At 39.2% G+C, this 18,842-nt stretch overlaps 1 protein-coding gene across 2 annotated transcripts in view; it reads left to right on the forward strand.

Moving 5' to 3' along the window:
* The first annotated feature begins 539 nt into the window (after nt 1–539).
* LOC307136829 (uncharacterized protein) overlaps nt 540–18,842 on the forward strand; it is a 37,842-nt gene continuing 19,539 nt past the window's right edge. Inside the window, exons 1-3 of one of the 2 annotated variants that reach the window (XM_079834142.1) lie at nt 572–642; nt 1,096–1,218; nt 12,570–14,870. In XM_079834142.1, coding sequence (XP_079690268.1) covers nt 1,161–1,218; nt 12,570–13,624 — 1,113 coding nt within the window. In that variant the 5' untranslated portion in view covers nt 572–642; nt 1,096–1,160 and the 3' untranslated portion in view covers nt 13,625–14,870. Of the gene's footprint in view, nt 643–1,095; nt 1,219–12,569; nt 14,871–18,842 lie in introns of those variants that run through there. The other variant, XM_079834141.1, reaches the window with a different exon arrangement.

Below are 18,842 nucleotides of genomic sequence, written 5' to 3' on the forward strand. Positions count from 1 at the left end.
CAAATATTTATATAATGAGCGGGTATATTATGATTCCATCTTCCAAACCGTGTTTTTGCCTTATCCTGAAGCACTACGGTACACCTATAATAAGTGTTTATATTCAGACTATTTTAGAGAGAGTGGGACGCAACCGCTGCGGAGTAACCGAGTACCTGCGTGTCTAGACATAAACATAAATTTAGGTGGTCAAAATGTTAATTTCAGGCCCTGTCTGTAAGTAATACTTGTACTATAGCCTAACTTTAAAATTAAGTCAAGATTTATATTAAAGCCAACATCAGTAATACACAACAGTTGAAGGAGTCCAGAAGGTAAATACGCTCAAAAGTTTTAATCTATCCAAAATGATTTATTATGGTGAAACAGCTGTGTCAAGATGTTATTTCTAAATCAATACTTAATTATTCTAAATTAAACATGTCTGGGGATATAAATTGTGTTTGTATATTATCAACAAAGATAACAGATCTTCTCTCTGTTGTCGTTTTATTCTACTCTATGAAGGTTAGATAGTTTAATAGTGATTGTTTTCCGCCAGTGGAGGCGCTCGAGCAACCGAAGCACTGACACACATCGAGTCTAGAGAAGAAGAGTGGAACACAGCCGTTCATTCTGCTCTAAATCTGATGTTTTCACACTGTGAGTACATTCATTTATCATTTACTAGGAGAAATCTAAATCCAAACGACTAAACGAGTCGGTTCATTTAGTGAATCACTCAGAAATTAATCAAAATGAACCGAATGATGTTGTTCATTACGCTCGTGAAACGTAAAGTCGTTACTGACTGTTTTTCACGTTATCATTTGTGAATATTATGAGTTGTGTTTTCATTGTATGTAAGGTAACCTGGCAAACAGTTTTTAGTGCATGTAATCATATCTAATATGTAAGAGCAACATAAAAGTCAGCTGGAGGAGTTGAATTGTTTCTAAACAGTTGTCTTTGTAAATAATTGAGAGTGATTGTAAGTGTGATGATCATCTGCTAAATGAGCAACAGCGACCACAATTCACACCTTCAGTCAGTGAAGCCGCTCCCACAGCCGTTCATGAGAGTTTAAATGCTGGGAATATTCCCATCTTCCCACAGGAGAAGAAGAAGAAGCAAGCAGGAGGAATTACTCCAGGAGAAACTACAGACATACTATTGTAAAGATGGAGTTTGAGGAAGAACCCTGCAGAATAAAAGATGAAGAAACAGAGGAACAAATAGGTTGGTGTTTTCCTTCATTCTCTTTATGACTGAGTAGGACTTCAACAAACTATTATTTTGATGATTGATTAATCATTAATCTATAGATATTTTTGTTGCCCCACATTAGTTGTCTTTATAACTACTATGTACTATTAAATTAATCATTTGATACAATACACTTGTTGTGTACATCCATTTTACTTATGTCATTCATTCACGACTGCACTGTCATTCACGGTAGTGTCCACTGGCGCGTTTTCAGTTAATTCCTATGGAAGCTCAACCTTGCTTTGCTCCGCATAGTTATGAACGGCACATTTTACTTTTGGTTTAGAATTAGTGATTTAAAAGCCCCCGGTGATACCGGTATTACCAGTGTTGTCATACGTCAATTAGAGTGCATTTTTCTGTCCAAGCCCGACCTGTGTCCGACAAGAGTAGTAACCGAACCTGACCTGAGCCCGACAGGCATTAAGATATTTATGTCCGAGCCCGACCCGAACCCGAATCGATTTGGTTTTTCTCATACTAATGACACATGTACGTTTGTTCGCGTGGAAAGCCCGCTTTTATTAGGCAACTGTAGGGCATTCTGAAATGATTACAGATGAGCGCATCAGCGCACACACGGGGAAACAAATACACACGTTAACACAGGGCCAAATCAAATAGCCAATTGAAATTAAATGAACAAAGGTCTACCAAAAATGGCCCATGCTAACAGAACAAAACATTAACGTAACAAATGCAGCTTATTGACATGAAAATCACTCTTACCATTTTTCTCGAAAACTGTATGGCTACTAAACTGCAACATGGGATCTATTTACATAATCCATCCATCAAAGTTTAGGCTAATCCAGGTTTTTATGCAGAAAAAGGATTGCATCAACTGTGGATGGATTCAAGGCTGTCCTCCTCTGCTCGATGGTCCTGCCAGCAGCGCTGAAGTTGCGCTGCCAGCCACATGTAGCCTAATATGCAATATGCACGCACATGTTGCGCGTTGTCACAGCAACATAAACAAATTTCCGCACACAGGAAGACGGATGTTAGGGTAATATTTTTTATTTATTTTAATCACAAAAACATACCTTTGCATCAAGTTAAACAGGCCCATTGGCTACCTACATAATAAGCTGTTTTAGATTTCAAATGTTCAATGCCTTATCGCGCTGACGTGACCGAGCCCGACCCGAACCTGAACATTATTTCGAAATATATGTCCGAACCCAGCCCGGGCCGTCGGTTACCGACGGGTCCCATCGGGCTCGGGTCGGGTATCCATCCTCTAACGGGATTAACCATTGGGAAAATTTCCTCACTGTCACAACCCTAGTGCGAGTACACAATGCTTTCATGCCTTGGCTGGTGCTGACCCAGAGACACATATAAACACACAAGTACTAGTATCCCCCTCACACAATAGGAGGATCTTTGTTGACATCTTTGTACGCATGCGCGAGTGGTTGTGTGGCAACAAAACAAACAGTATGGCGGGCTGTAAAGACGCGACGAGCACTTTCAAGAGAGTTAGCGGGCGAAATCCACAATATATAAGCACTTTAACATCTGAAGACCGGAGGAGGTTTGGAGAGAAGCTCAAAATTTGTATTGGTGACAAAATTGAAGTTATTCAAAGCCCATATGAGATCTGGGATGACAAAAAACGTTGGTCCGACTCGCCCGTATCTTGGCCAACAATCTGCAGGGGAGACATTTATTCTTATTTAATAGAAACCCCTGGACCCTTCACTCATAAAAAATTAAAGGCTTTCAAAAGTCTGGAGGCCTATGATTTTGTTTCTCGCATAGTTGGGCCTATCTTTTCTGCCAAACAGAAAGCAGTGATCGTGCTAAAAGCAGAGGTTAGACCTGGCCAAGCAGAGTCACAGCGTGATTCGCATCTCCCGTGGGTGATCGCCAAAGAGAACGGCGAAATAATCACTGCTCACTGCGACTGCAAAGCCGGGTAAGTCTTCATTGATCAGTGTTCTTATTTACTTATTTATTGAAAATGTAGTGACTGTTGTACCAATTCAATTGTGTTCAGTGTGAGACTTTCAATGGCGTCTGTACTAATTAGTACACACTAACTAGACACCTGAATCAGAACGCGAAAACATATGACTCAGTTGATTTGACTCAGTTTTATTTATTTTTTTATTCAATCTTCTATAAATACATAGTCACTAAGACTTACCATGAACAAAATGTGCCTCACAAACTCGATCAGAAGCTGCAGGAATCCAGGCTTTCTTCGGAGCGTCCAGGTTCAATCGCCTAATTGCACGCAACCATTTCTTTTGTTTTTCGCTATCCTTTTCGGAGGGAATTCGAAAAAACTTTTTATCAGTCCCCCAACGAGCCGTACAATCGACCACACAGCAAGAGTGAACCATCCTCTTCTCTAAATCCTCCTCCAAACGTGCAAAACAATCAAATTACAGGTATCTAGCAGTGTTTCTTGCCACACGACTCCCATGATGCAACGCGACAAACATAAACAATGACGTCACAAAAGATCCGCCTATACAAATGACATCCAAAACAGTTCAATGAACACAATTTAAACACTAAAGTTTTTATTGTGCAAAAAAAAAAAAAAAGGCAAACGAATTATAGGCTACTAGATGTTTTACACGAGCTAAACCAATGATATTCAAAATGGCCCACATCCGGACTGCGAGACAGAACAGTAGCACAATTTTCTAGATGAAGTGAGCAGAGCATCAAAACAGCAGAGCGGATCACACCACAAGCACTCAGGATGGTTTGTGGTAATGATATTTCCGTGCGATGTCCTCTAGTAGTTTTATCTAAAGTCAAGTCAACTTTATTTATATAGAGCTTTTTAAAATGCAGATTGTTTCAAAGCAGCTTCACAGTGTTAAACAGGAAAATAATGCAACAATTTTATTCGGCCGTACAGCCGCTCTGGAGAAAACGGTGATGTCATCAGCTCATTTTAATTATCATACAGTGATAATGTGGGCAGATCAGTAATTTAGTTGATGTCCCCAACTGAGCAAGCCAAGCCAAAGGCGACAGTGGCAAGGAAACCAAAACTCCATTAGGTGACCTAATGGAGAAAAATAAACCCTGGGTGAAACCAGGCTCAGTCGGGGTGCCAGTTCTCCTCTGGTCAATTAACAAACAGCGTACTATTATTATTCTGGCAACTTGGAGACGGGTTTATTGAGGATGACATGTCGATTAAACAATTATAAAATAGGAATATTCGAAAGATCGGACTCATCATGCCGGAGACGGGTTTATTGAGGATGATGTGTCGATTAACCCTTAAAGACCTAGAACATTTTTGGAGCACCTGACTTGCCTCTACTTTTCTTTATTTTTCTCACCCATTCTAGCAGTTAGCATCAAGTGTCATATATCATTTTAAACAGGAGAACATGAAGTTTTCATCTAGCTCATTTGAAGTCCCGATTATACATTTAATAGAATTTTAAGAAAAACGGCAGCAAAAATTGTTTTTTTTTACTGTGAACTCAAACAGAACTTCATGAAGTTTGGATTTTTTTCCTTTAGAAAGTTAGACTTGGTTGTTTTAGACTTCCAGATGAAATTTTGTCTACATGTAACAATCCCTCAGCAAGTTGTAACCATTTATTATAATATTATTCTAGGCATTTTGAAGTGAAAAGGTGTATTTTATTTACTGACAATGTAGGCGTGTCCAAAAAAGTTCAGGGAGTAAAGTAAATAGAATGATTGTTATATAATAACAACAATGAAACGGTGTAATATTTTCTATTAAAGAAAAATACTGACTTTTGTGTGCTGTGCTATGTGAGAGAGTGCTCTGCATGCGTTTATTTCGGTTTATTTTCATGCAGACTTAACACTATGTTTATTGTTTGAGCTGATGACTGTTTCAACGAATCTGGGCACGGGAGGGGTGGGACTAATGATCAACAATTGTGTCCGTTTGGCTCAAGGGAACAACCCACATACATTTCCTTGACGAATCAATGTTGCAGATTTTGATGACGCATCCACGCTCACCACGGAGCCTCTGAATAACCAAAAGCTGAGATTCTCCTCTTTACGGTGCATTTTACAGCATACAGATTGGATTAGCGGTTTAAAAATTATTAAACATTTTAGAACGATAGTTATTTTTAGCCCTGGTCAGCTGTCTAGGTTTTTAAGGGTTAAACAATTATCTAACGCCAAACGTGCTTCAGTCAAGCCCTTTCAGCTCTGTGCGCGTTCTCTCTTTCTCCAGACACGTGCCACATTAACAGAGCTTAACACTCGAACGCAACCCACGACGTCATCGTCCTTCGCACTGTTTCACTGTAGACATCGTCTGATACCAATTGGGTAGACATCGCCCAACCCTAGCTTAGGACTGAACACAGCATTTGCTTAAACCTGTGAGTTTTGAAATATTTCCTTTAGCAGATTCTAGTTTCTGCTTGGATACATATCTATGATCAAACAGCTGAAGTCACGACCGTATTATGGAAACCATAGTGACAGTATCAAAGATGGCGATTTCCATAACACACACAGTGCGTTAAATGACTCAAATTGAGGCGCGAGTTTATCCATCATATATTTTAAAGAACTAACGTTGACTTCAGATGCTTTGCAACCAAGTGCAGAGAGTTCGTTTGAGCGGCGCTCCGGTGGATCTTCGGAAGAACGCAATGTTCAATCATGAATTAATTACACAAAAGTCATTTGTGCCTCGTAAAGAGAAACGCACAGACTGCAAATACATTACCAACCAAGCAAAAACACAATCCATTCGTGCTCTCGCTGATCTCTGATGATCAGTAGCAGTTCACTAAATAAAATAATTAACTAAAATCAGCTAAAATCAGCTTGAAAATGCTATCTCAAGAAAGGTGAATTTAAAGGTACACTGTGTTATTTCATCAGTCAATCATGAAAGTCTGATGATTGAAATCCTTTTCAATTCAAGTAGAGATTCATGAGCGAATGACAGCAGAGCCATGAGACCTGTATATTTGCGACGCGTGTCCAGTTTTGTGTGAGAGGGAAAGAAATCTGCCTGCGAGCGGAGAGATCCATTACATAGATACACTCTTGCATTAAAACAATGCGCTCTCGGTATTGTCATTAAATAACGTCATAGAAACTAACAATAATCCTCAAATTAATAATAAAACAAGAGGAAAGTCATGTCTGAAAGCTGCCATTTTTTTTCTTAATTATTGGTTAAAATTAAAGGGTCAGGGGTAACAGTTTCAGCCAATCTCATGTTAATCTTGAGTACCTATAGAGTGGTATTGCATTATTCATATCTCCAAAAAAATCTTTAGTTTTTTCATATTTATAAAAGAAAATATGCTGTACTGATTCTTTTTGAAACCAGCCGATCTCATGAAGGGTGTAGTGGGTGGAGCTAAAGAGTCACGAGCACACACAGCTTTAGCGTAGTTTAGCTTTATCGGACCAATTCAAACCTGTGAAATACACTATATTGCCAAAAGTTTTGGGACGCCTGCCTTTACATGCACATGAACTTTAATGACATCCCATTCTTAATCTGTAGGGTTTAATATGGAGTCGGCCCACCCTTTACAGCTATAACAGCTTCAACTCTTCTGGGAAGGCTTTCCACAAGGTTTATGAGTGTGGTCATAAATTCCTATAAACATTCTTCTAGAAGCGCATTTGTGAGGTCAGGCACTGATGTTGGACGAGAAGACCTGGCTCTCAGTCTCCGCTCTAATTCATCCCAAAGGTGTTCTATTGGGTTGAGGTCTGGACTCTGTGCAGGCCAGTCAAGTTTCTCCTCACCAAACTCGCTCATCCATGTCTTTATGGACCGATGCTTTGTGCACTGGTGCGCAGTCATGCTGGAACAGGAAGGGGCCCCGAACTGTTCCCAAAAAGTTGGGAGCATGAAATTGTCCAAAATGTCTTGGCATGCTGAAGCATTGAGTTCTTTTCACTTGAACTAATGGGCCAAGCCCAACTCCTGAAAAACAACCCCACACCATAACTTCACACTTGGCACAATGCAGTCAGGCAAGTCCCATTCTCCTGGCAACCGCCAAACCCAGACTCGTCCATCGGATTGCCAGACAGAGAAGCGTTATTGGTCACTCCAGAGAACACGTCTCCACTGCTCTAGAGTCCAGTGGCGGCGTGCTTTACCCCACTGCATCCCACACTTTGCATTGCACTTGGTGATGTAAGGCTTGGATGAGCTGCTAACCCATTCATTAAGCTCTCTACTAGGGATGCAACAATACAGTTAGTCCACGGTTCAATACATACCTCGGTTTTTAACCACGGTTTTCGGTTTGGTTCGGTTCTGATGGCTTGTCACATCAGTTTTTTGCTATTCTATTTTAAGCAACAGGAACAGCAAGAGGTTAAAGAGAAAAAATACTTTTTTATTGCAATACTCTTTCTTTATTTTACTTAAAAGAATTGAAAAACCTTACTTAAACTTAACTTTACTTTAAAAAAAAAACCTTGTACACATGCCTAGTGTATTGTAAAATATAAAATAAGTAATAAAGATTTACACTGGCAGCTCAGAGCTGTACAGCAGCATTTAAGTATGAAATTGAATGAATGTAAAAATAAAACACTACATAGACTTCACTATAAAATATACATTGATTCTTATTAAAGCTACTGTATTAGTTTTTCAGTCAGTTGTTGTATTAACATTAAAGGGATAGTTCACTCAAAAATGAAAATTCTGTCATCGAGAAATGAATACAGGTTTAGAACAATATTAGAGTGAGTAAATAATTACATAATTTTAGAGGTCTCCCTTTAAGGACAGCGTGTTCCCTAGGCTGCGCTGCTGTCAATTTAAGACCTGCGTGCATCTAATATACAGACACACGCCGATTTTACTTTCACTTTAGACATAACCGACTGTGTTTATGTTAACCTTGTGTGTATTTGACAGTATTAGTGAAGTAAGACTACTTATTCCAGTAATCACGTGTTTGACACTCGTTTAGTGCGTGCATGTTTAACCGGCAAGGTTGTAAAACGCATGAAAATAATGAACTTTCATGTTTGTGAATAATGTTCCATGAGTATAACTCTACCACTAACGTGATGTGAATTAGGGATGGGCGATATGGACTTAAAAATGTATCCCGATATTTTCTAGTATTTATTGCGATAACGATATCAATGACGATAAATGTAGTATCATTCCCCATGTTTTTGGATACAAGTGAGAGCTGCATTCTGCATGCAGACTTAGAAAAACAAACAATGATCTTAAGTAAAACGTACCTGTCATCAAACAGGCTCCTATAATACATAATAAATATATAAATATTTTTATGTAAAATTCCAGACCAGCCTTTTCAGAAATGGAAAAGTTGCAGATATAATTGTCTTCTGTAAAAGTGCAGGTAATGTTTAAATAGTGCAACTGTGCTGAAAAACATCACACAATACAAACAATAATAATTCAAATCAATGACAAGTTTTAAATGTAAACCGATTCTGTATTTATTCATACACTCATGGTGCAAACAGTGGTAAAAATAGCAGAAACAGCAAAAGTAATTATCACAACCATGTGTTCAGATTACAAAAAAGTTACAAATAATGATTTAATGATAGAACTTCAGTATTTTGAGTTGATAAGATAATAATACCACAAATTCTTCAACTAATAAAAATAAACTGCCCTAAGGGTTCATGAATATTAATCACGTTGTCAGCGCTCATTCGAACTGATTTGCTGAAATCAAAACAGGCACAGTAATAGGTCCGTGCCAGCCAATGAGATTCCCGTTTGTGCATTCGTTTCTTCCTGTTTATGAAAGGCTGAATAATTCCAAATAAACGCCATTATTTTACAGGAAAATACAACAAAGGATATTGTTTACATGTAGCACGTCAATTCTGTGTTGTGTAAGACTCTCTCGCTCTCTCTTTGAGTGTGTGTGAAACACTGAGCGCTCTCAGTTGCGCGCCTCACACTATAGTGTTAACTGTGTGTCAAATACACTGCGCATTCATTGAGTTGAACTGAAATAGTGTGCTTTGCCGATCGATTGAGAAAAAGCGAATCTAAGCGCTCAGTCCAAGTGCTCAGCGAGTGAAAATACATCTGTATGTACAGGTTCAGATTGCCCTCAGGTAGCCCCTCGTTTAGCTATGAACTCTTCCGCCATAGTTGTTTTCGCTCTGCACGTGAGATGCGGATTCAGTGTCGCCGCTCCCATCACGCGCTGCGCTTAGGGCACCGAGTGCTGCCGGGGGCACCACAAGAAAATTCTCTCTCCAACCCCCGTTCAGCTATACAAATTGACAAACGCAGCCACTGCGGCCATCATTAAGTAATAACGCTGCATCAAGACGGCCAGCGGCGGCATTGTGCGGATGGGTCGCGCCATCAACTAGGTTTTATCGTTATTATCGCAGGAAGCAAACTCTTATCGTGGGGAGAATTTTTACCGGTATATCGCACACGATAAGATATCGCCCATCCCTAATGTGAATGTATGTCGCGTTGTTCAGTATTGGGATGGAGGCAAATGATAGAATTTGTAGAAAAATTATTAATTAAATGCAAAACGCAATTCACAAGTGCGTATTGAACCGTGAATGCTGTACTGAACGGTTCAAAATTATATTGAGTATTGTGGCATCCCTACTCTCTACACACTGTTCTTGAGCTCATCTGAAGGCCACACAAAGTTTGGAGGTCTAGCTATTGACTCTGCAGAAAGTTGGCGACTGCTGCACACTGTGTACCTCAGCATGCGCTGACCCCAGTCTGTAATTTTAAGTGGTCTACCACTTAGTGGCTGAGTTGCTGTTGTTCTCAATTGCTTCCACTTTGTTATAACACCACTAACAGTTGTCCGTGGAATATTTAGTAGTGAGGAAATTTCACAAATGGACCTAATGCACAGGTGTCAACCAATCACGGTACCACGCTTGAGTTCACTGAGCACAAATGTGTGTAGAAGCGTCTGCATGCCTAGTGCTTGATTTTATACACCTGTGGCCGTGGAAGTGATTGGAACACAGGAGTTCAATGATTTGGAGGGGTGTATTATTTTTCAATATAGTGTAGCTTCAAAATATAAAAGCAAGTAGTAAATAATAAAGAGGAACAAAGAAACATATTACAAGCAATAAACAAAAAGGGGGTTTCAGTATTTAAGATTATCTGAACGTTTTCCATCGCGCATCTGGTTAGAACTAAGCTTAAAATCGATTCTGTATCAGTGATAGTTTTTATTTCGCCTCTAGAGGCTGCTCTCGTACTGTATAATGACAGTGGACCCTTCTCATCAGCTCCAGCAACAAACACAACCTGGAAAAACTATTGGTTTGGATTTTTGCCAATAACTGATTGGTTCAACCTCTAACAAGAACATATTCATATGCAAATTAAATGCATTGTATAGAATGGGACTACCCCTACTATTTTACACACATATTGCATAAAGGAAAATGGTATATAAAATCATTGTTAAATCTTTCATGACATAGTTGAGAATCACCTTTATACAAAGTTTGGTTAAAAATAGTCTGAAACCTAAAAATGTATTGATAAATGAAAAAAAAAAAACTTTTTTTGCAGATATGTCTAGTCTTAATTACTGAGTCCTGGAGCCTCATTTATAAACGTTGCGTACGCACAAAAGAAGGCGTACGCCGCTCTCTACGCAATAATTGGTATTTATAAAAAGCAAACTTGACGGGAAAATGTGCGGTCCTTCACGCAAGCTCTGACCCAGGCGTACGCACAAAAACGGAAATGGCGACACCGTCGGCAGATGGAAGAAACACGTGAAAGTGTGTGAAACTGTAGACCGTTGTGTAAAAGAAATGGCAATACTGCCTCTCATAAATAACAAGAAGACTTCACAAAGCAAGTCTTACGTAATCGATCAAACGGGTGTTCGTGTAGGCTTGTACAATTAACAGCCTACACGAACACCCGTTTGATCGATCTGCAGTGTAAAACAAACAAAATCAAACGAAAATTACAACAGATGCAAACCAGAACCCATATTTGCAAAAAGAAAAGTGAAATATGTTCTGCAATAATATTGGCATGTTATGCAATTCATCCTCATAAATAATATGGTAAACAGAACGAAATAATGTGCAAAACTGATATTCTCGTCAATGTGTCCGTCTGGCGGAGCAGATATAGATTCAAGACAGATAGATAGATAATTAGGGAGATATATAGATAAATAGATAGATTGATTGTCCACTGGGGAAAGTTGTTTTCATAGTAAAAATGTCTTCATCAGCTACGGAATCATGGTATTCATGCATATGCCTTTAGTTTGTTTTATTTTTGATAAAATAACGTATGTATGTCTCAACCATTCAGAAAGCTGCAAGACTTTCCATTTGCACTGAACTATAGCCTATTTCCCATTTCCACGTAGATTATAACCGACATCTATAGCTTGTCAGATGCAATTAAATGGATGGAAATAAAATGCCCCATCACAATGCATAATGACGCACAATGGCTGATATTGCGCTCTTAGAAGATGTCGCAAATGGAAGGATTCGTAGTGAACGCATCTTCAGACAGCAAGAAGAGTTGCTGGCAAACGAGGACACACTCAGGCGATGGTGCGCTAGACGCTTTTTTGCCTCGACTTTGATGTCCGACCATTTCTTTTTTATTTCGGCCACGGTCCGAGGTTGTGAGGCTACAGCATTTACGGCGTCTGAAACCTTTTGCCACTCAAGTGCCTTTTTGGCATTAGTAGCCTAATGCCCACACTGTGCCCTCCAAAACAACATTTTTCTCATCTTTTCCTCACATTGAGTGAGGTTACGTTTTTTTAGTTTTCAAATGTGGCAAATGTGTTTGCCATGATTTCCTCTCTGTGTTTGCCATGATTTCGCAATCGATGAATATTAACTTGGGGGCGTTTCGCGGACTATTTATAGGCAACTATGGGCGTGACATGAAGCCGCAAAAGCTACGCTACATTTAGAATTGATTGTGATTTATTAAGGGAAATCTGCGTAGGACGTGCGTGCGCACGGTTTTATAAATCCGAATATTTCTGTGCGTACGCACGTCCTATGTTTCATCCGTACGCCACTTCTGACGCAAATCCTACGCAAAGTTTTATAAATGAGGCCCCTGGTGTCCTCTGCAGAGTACATAGAATAGAAAAAGGAATACAATATCTTTTTAAGTATCTTATTAACAATGTATTGACATCAACTAATTTCACAAAAAATCTTATTTCTCAACAGGATATAAAAATACATCTCAAACTAAATACTAGTAGTAAACTAGATTTGTGCTTTAAGTAAGAATGATCTTAATTTCTTTGTTTCTCACTTGCCGCTTTAATTGAAATTTGGGAATTTAATGTTGATTTTAGACTCCAAGGACGTGAATGAAGACAAACGGCATCATTTCACAAATGAAGATGGAAAACTGACATATCAAAATGAAGACAAACATCTGTTTCAAAAACCACCTCATTTCAAAAATGAAGATGGAGATGCAGTCGTTTCAAAGACTGAAGAGAATTTCACACAAAAGCCAGCTGGAAAATCTGGAGTCAAAGGATCTTTAACCTGCTCTGAGTGTGGAAAGAGTTTCAGATGTCAAGGACACCTAACTGTGCACATGAGGATTCACACTGGAGAAAGACCGTTCACATGCTCTCAGTGTGGACAGGGTTTCACTCAGAAAGGTGCTCTCAACACTCATCTGCGCCGTCACTCTGGAGTGAGATCGTTCAGCTGTGATCAGTGTGATAAAACATTTGTTGTGGAATATTACTTGAGACAACACTTTAAAACTCATGCTGCTGTGAAGCCTTACATTTGTTCTGTTTGTGGAAAGAGTTTTACACAATTGAAGTATTTAAAAGAGCATGAGCGTGTTCATACTGGTGTGAGACCTCATGTTTGCTCTGACTGTGGGAAGAGCTTTACTAGATCCAACGACTTAAAATCACACCATAAAGTTCACACTGGAGAGAAACCATACAAGTGCTCACACTGTGGAAAGAGTTTTGCTCATTCATCTAACTTGAAAGATCATGAGAGAGTTCACACTGGAGAGAAATCTTACAAGTGCTCACACTGTGGAAAGAGTTTAGCTCGGTTAGATTCCTTGAAAGATCATTTGAGAATTCACACTGGAGAGAAACCGTACAAGTGCTCACACTGTGGAAAAAGTTTCACTCATTCATCAGCCATGAAAGATCATGAGAGAGTTCACACTGGAGAGAAACCGCACAAGTGCTCACTCTGTGGAAAGAGTTTTGCTCGGTCAGAATACTTGAAAAATCACGGGAGAGTTCACACTGGAGAGAAGCCGCACCAGTGCTCTTCATGTGGGAAGAGTTTCAGCCAATCGTCTAGTCTACAGACTCATAAGAAAAAACATTGCCCAAAGTTGTCTGAGCAAATGTTCATGTTCTGATCCATCACCATAAATAATACACTTAATACACTAAGTAAATACTTTGACATTCAGATTCAGAAAAAGCTGGATCATTTGTTAAAATTAATAGTGAAGTTTGATTGTTTGACAAGGGGAACCTTTGGAGAAGGTCAAAATAATAGTTAAGAATATATAAGGCATTTGTGTACATGTGGCAACTATAGTCTATTTTCAAACTTTTACGGGATACATTAAGATATTGAAGACTTTATTGCATTGAAAAAGAAAGATTCTATTAAAATTGCAGACAAAGAGCAAACCTGGTTTCCCGGATTTCTGCTCTGTTGTCTCTTTGGATTATCTACACTCTAAGAAATGCTGGGTTCAGCCTGCTGGGTTCTTTTTTGTAATATTTTTACCCAGTGCTGGGTAGTTTTTCTTTAACTCAGCTGCTAGGTCATCACATACCGACCCAGCACTGGGTCAATGTAACCCAATGTTGGTAACCCAATGTTGGGAAGTCTGTGTGCCAAACCGGTTAAAACTGGATACATTTATCAATGGTCATTTTGTGTGTTCTGTTCTGAGAGAAATGTCCTAAGGAGAAATTCCAGAAGGTTTGTATTACATCTATCAAATTATTCCTGGTCAAAGAGGAAAATGTCAACATGTTGTCCTGCCGCCGTTCGCTCCACTGACTATAATAGGAGCGCTGTTGATAGTGCACGAGCGACGTGGTTTTGGTCAAGCTATACGCTTGATGGGTTGAAACTTAAATATCTTGACAGACGAGATGGCACCAGGTAAAGCTGTTTTTTATGTAACTTAATAAATTAATATTTAAGATTGTCATTTAATGAACTGGAACCGTTGTCTAGCTATCACCAGACCAAGCTCAATCTTTTAAGATTAAACATTAGTCTGGGGAGTCTTCTCTGTATTTTCTACTGCACAAGAGGCGCGATCAATTGGCATAGTTCAAATGACTCCGTACGCAATTGGATTGTCCTTCAACCAACCAGACCTCGATGGGAATAGTTCAAATGACTCTGTACACAATTGGATAGTCCTTCAACCAATCAGACCACAAGAGGTGTGATCAACGGGCATAGTTCAAATGGACAGCATGTGTTCTGTCCAATATTTACCCAGCGCTGGGTTGCCAAATAACCCAGAAATTGTTGTTTTTAACCCAGAATTTTTTAGAGTGTACCCTGTGTTTTGACCTGTTACTTGTTTTATGGATTATGATTCTGGATTGTTGTAATAAATGACTGCAGTTGGATCCTCAACCAGTGTGTTTCGGAGCAGTTTGTGACAAAAAGGTACAGATGTTAATAAATTGCTGGGTCCTGACCATATTGCTCTGTTTTTAAAAATAGTGCATGATATTATTTCAACTCAGTTTACATATTTGTTTAATCTCTCCTTCAACCCAAAACTTGGTACTTGCTTTTAAATAGGTGTGTGAACTCGCAAGTACGAGTAACATGATAGGGATGAAACGGTATGGAAATTTCACATCATGATTATAGTGACCCAAGTTATCACGGTTATCAATGAGATGAAAGTGTTCAAAAAGAACAGATGCACACACTTTAAACATTTCAACAAGTTTTATATTTGAAAATCAACAAACAACAAATAACTAAAGCAGCTCTATGCACTTTTTAAAGCTTGATTCTATTCTGTGGTATTTCCTTCCTTAATATGGCCATCGTCAATAGCAACGCATAACGCATAAATAATAATTTGTCGTAAATTTAATCTCTAATATTATCTCTGTAAATATATTCTCAAGCAATATTCTCATCCGTGTTCAGCAATGATGCATTTAAATCTAGCATATTTTGTGTAAGAGCCCAAACAGTATCCTAGTGAAATAATGCATATCCATATTTCCATATGATTTGACAGTTTATTTTATTAAATATACAAATGTGTGCATCATACCTGACACCTAGATGATCACTTTACAGTCATTTTTATGACTGTCATTCTCTTCAAATGCTATTGAAGTTTGAAACGTGTATAACGTTACCAATGTTGTATGTAACTTTAGAGACGGCCCCTAAATTCGCCAGTGCTATGCCAGTCATGTCAGATGCGCTGTGGGTCTGCTGTGTTTTTTTTAATCATTTTCGCTGCTGAAATAGAACAAAAACAGTCAACCACTGTATGATGAATGAATCTCCTGCGTACATCGCACGTTTATCTCTGCTTTGAGTGTAGATTTCCGCAAGTGTGAGAGCGCGCTCTGAACAAAACTCTGGCTAATCTGAACGCCTCTGATTTTGAGACATTGCATTCATAAACTCAATAGAAACACTTGTAAGTGGTTATAATGCGCAATGCGATTATAACAGATGGCTTTTGAGAAGAATATAATAAGTTCAACCGCTAAAGTGGCAATAGTGTGCAGCCGAAATAACGTTACACCCGCAAATGGCGGTTGTTAATGTCAAAGTCCACTTGCCTTGCGTTCGTAGTTTTGAAGTGTTTCCCCCTATTACAGCAACTTTATTCTGGCATGTTCTGCAGACAGGGTGACCATCTTCGATTAAGTTTCCCTCAGGACTTTTGTAAAAGCCAAAATATGACACCGCCTCAGATTTGGTCCTTTTAGAAGTCTGAAAAATCCCGGCACTGTCACTGCCATCTGCCATTTCTTCTCATTCAAAAAACAGAGCTGCGCCGCGCCTGCACCAGACTGATGCTGACTGGACAAGATTTACCGCGAGTTTTCACAATTGTGATAATCACATGTGGTTTTAATGATAATTCAATTTTATATTATATTATGAACCGTCACTAAATTTTATTGTGGTTTATCGTGATTTATCGTGAAACCGGTAATCATTTCATCTCTACATGTGTCACATGCTCTCAGTGTGGAAAGAGTTTCTCTCACAAAAACTCTCTCAACAATCATCTGCGCCATCACACTGGAATGAGATCATTCAGCTGTGATCAGTGTGAGAAAACATTTGTTGTGGCATCAAACTTGAGCACACACCTTAAAGTTCATGCTGGTGTGCAGCCTCACGTTTGTTCTTTTTGTGGAAAACTTAATATTCCCTTTTAACGAGGTGTGTGAACTCACAAGTGCGATGTCAGACACTGTAATTTGCTCTGGACTCCTTCTGTTTTCCGGAGTGATGAGATACTTAGCAGACTGTCCTCACTCAATGGCTGGCTGTCTAAAGGCCTGTACACACCGGGACGAATATCGCGCGTGCTTATCGCCAGCGTTTTTCGTGACGTTTTTTGGCGCGTCTTAAGTGTTCACACCCAAGCGATTTTCACTGGCGATGCGCCGAGTGAACGTGCACATTCAGTAGATAGCGCTCCCGGTACACAAGGTGGTGCTGCGGTACTTTACGCTTCTGACACTCGCTTGTCACACAGAAGAAGAGAGACAGTTTTTACGTGCTTGCCAAAACCATAGATATATTATGTCTATGGCCAAAACCATTCACACACTTTTTGCTAACTGACAAGCAGCATTTGCAGCTCATTTTCTTCTCCGTCTACTTACTACTTCTTCGTTGTATCAATGTGTGCTCAGCAAGACTGTTTTGTGCTTGAGCACCACCAAGTCGTGTTTTACTGTCACTTCAGCAACTCCAGGCACGTGAACAAAAGCGCTGATCTCATTGGTCGGCCAGTTTTTAACGCGTCGCATCAAAATAAAAATAAAAAACGAACCCCAGGCGTTTTTTTTTTTTAAATGACGCTTTTATGCCTGGTGTTTTACGCGTCGGTGTGCACACTCACATTGGCGCCCTTTGTTTACTCATGAGGCGTTAAACGTCGGCGATAAACGCGCGCGAAAATCCTCCCGGTGTGAACAGGCCTTAATGTTGTCCGCAGAATAATAAAGGGTTCATAGACAATTTGAGAAGTTTTTGGGGCAGACCTGACCTTTAAAAGAGATGCTGCTCTTCTATCTAGAAATATGGCACATAGTCTTAGAGCTGAACCTTGACTAACTGGGGCCCAGGTCAGGAAGCAGAAAGACTGGCTAAACCGATCGTCTGCTAGCTGTCTCGCGTCACCGGAATCAGATAAATCCCAAAACAGATGGACTCTTTCACCTAGATAACATCACAGAAAGACTGTGTATGTTCCCCGAATTAGTAAAAATAAAACATCCCAAACCCATTTAAGGGTAGAAATGCAATTGATGTTCAACAAATAAAAAACAAATGATAAAGCTCGGGTTGCTGAATATTCAATCCCTTTCCTCAAGCACATATTGTTAATGATACGATTACAGATCATAGCATAGATTTGCTGTTTGACAGAACATTTACTGACAGAGTTTCTAATTAATAAATGATTGGACAAGAAATCTCCGCACATAATAACCTAGAAAACTGTCTAACACTTGATGGCTGTTCTGTCAAGTCCTCGTCGTCATTGAGGAACCTCGGTGTGCTCTTTGATACCAATCTTTCATTTGAAAGCCACGTTTCTAGCATCTGTAAAACTGCATTCTACCATCTTAAAAATATATCTAAATTATGACATGCTCTCAATGCAAAATTCTGAACAGTTAGTTAATGCGTTCATGACCTCAAGGCTCGATTATTGCAATGCTCTACTGGGTGGTTGCCCTGCTCGCTTAATAAATAAACTGCAGCTGGTCCAAAACGCAGCAGCTCGAAATCTTACTAGAACCAGGAAGTATGACCACATTAACCAGGTTCGGTCAACACTACATTGGCTCCCTACTAAACATGAATTAAACTAATTATTTACAAAAGCACTAAATGGTTTAAATATATGGCTATTACTGTCATAGTATTAGCATTATGTAGTGTAATGTAGACTGAGACATTATATCATAACTAAAATGAGGTTAGAGTTTGACTTTAATGTTCATGTACAAGTCAATGCACAGACTTTGTTCAAGTTGCACTGAATGTGGGTTAGAGCTCTTAATTTCATACTCTCAAAGTGCACCAGATTTATGAATTTAACTTTAAAATGTACATTTTCTTACACACGTGGGGGTATTTAGTAGGACCGAGGTCCACACTTTCACAAACATCCTGTTGGAAACACTAGCTATGTTTCCATCCAAAGTTGCGAATGTAATTTATGCGCAAAAATGCAATATCGCATAAAACATTTGCGAATAAAGCACCGTTTCCATCCAGTGAGTCGAAGAGAACATAATCGTCACTTCCTGATAAACTACCGCTAAAAAATAACTAAGAAACATAGGAGAAGCCACCATATATAATCATTT

The sequence above is a fragment of the Gobio gobio genome (genome assembly GCF_949357685.1).
Source record: "Gobio gobio genome assembly, chromosome: 14".
NCBI classification, from domain to species: Eukaryota; Metazoa; Chordata; class Actinopteri; order Cypriniformes; family Gobionidae; genus Gobio; species Gobio gobio.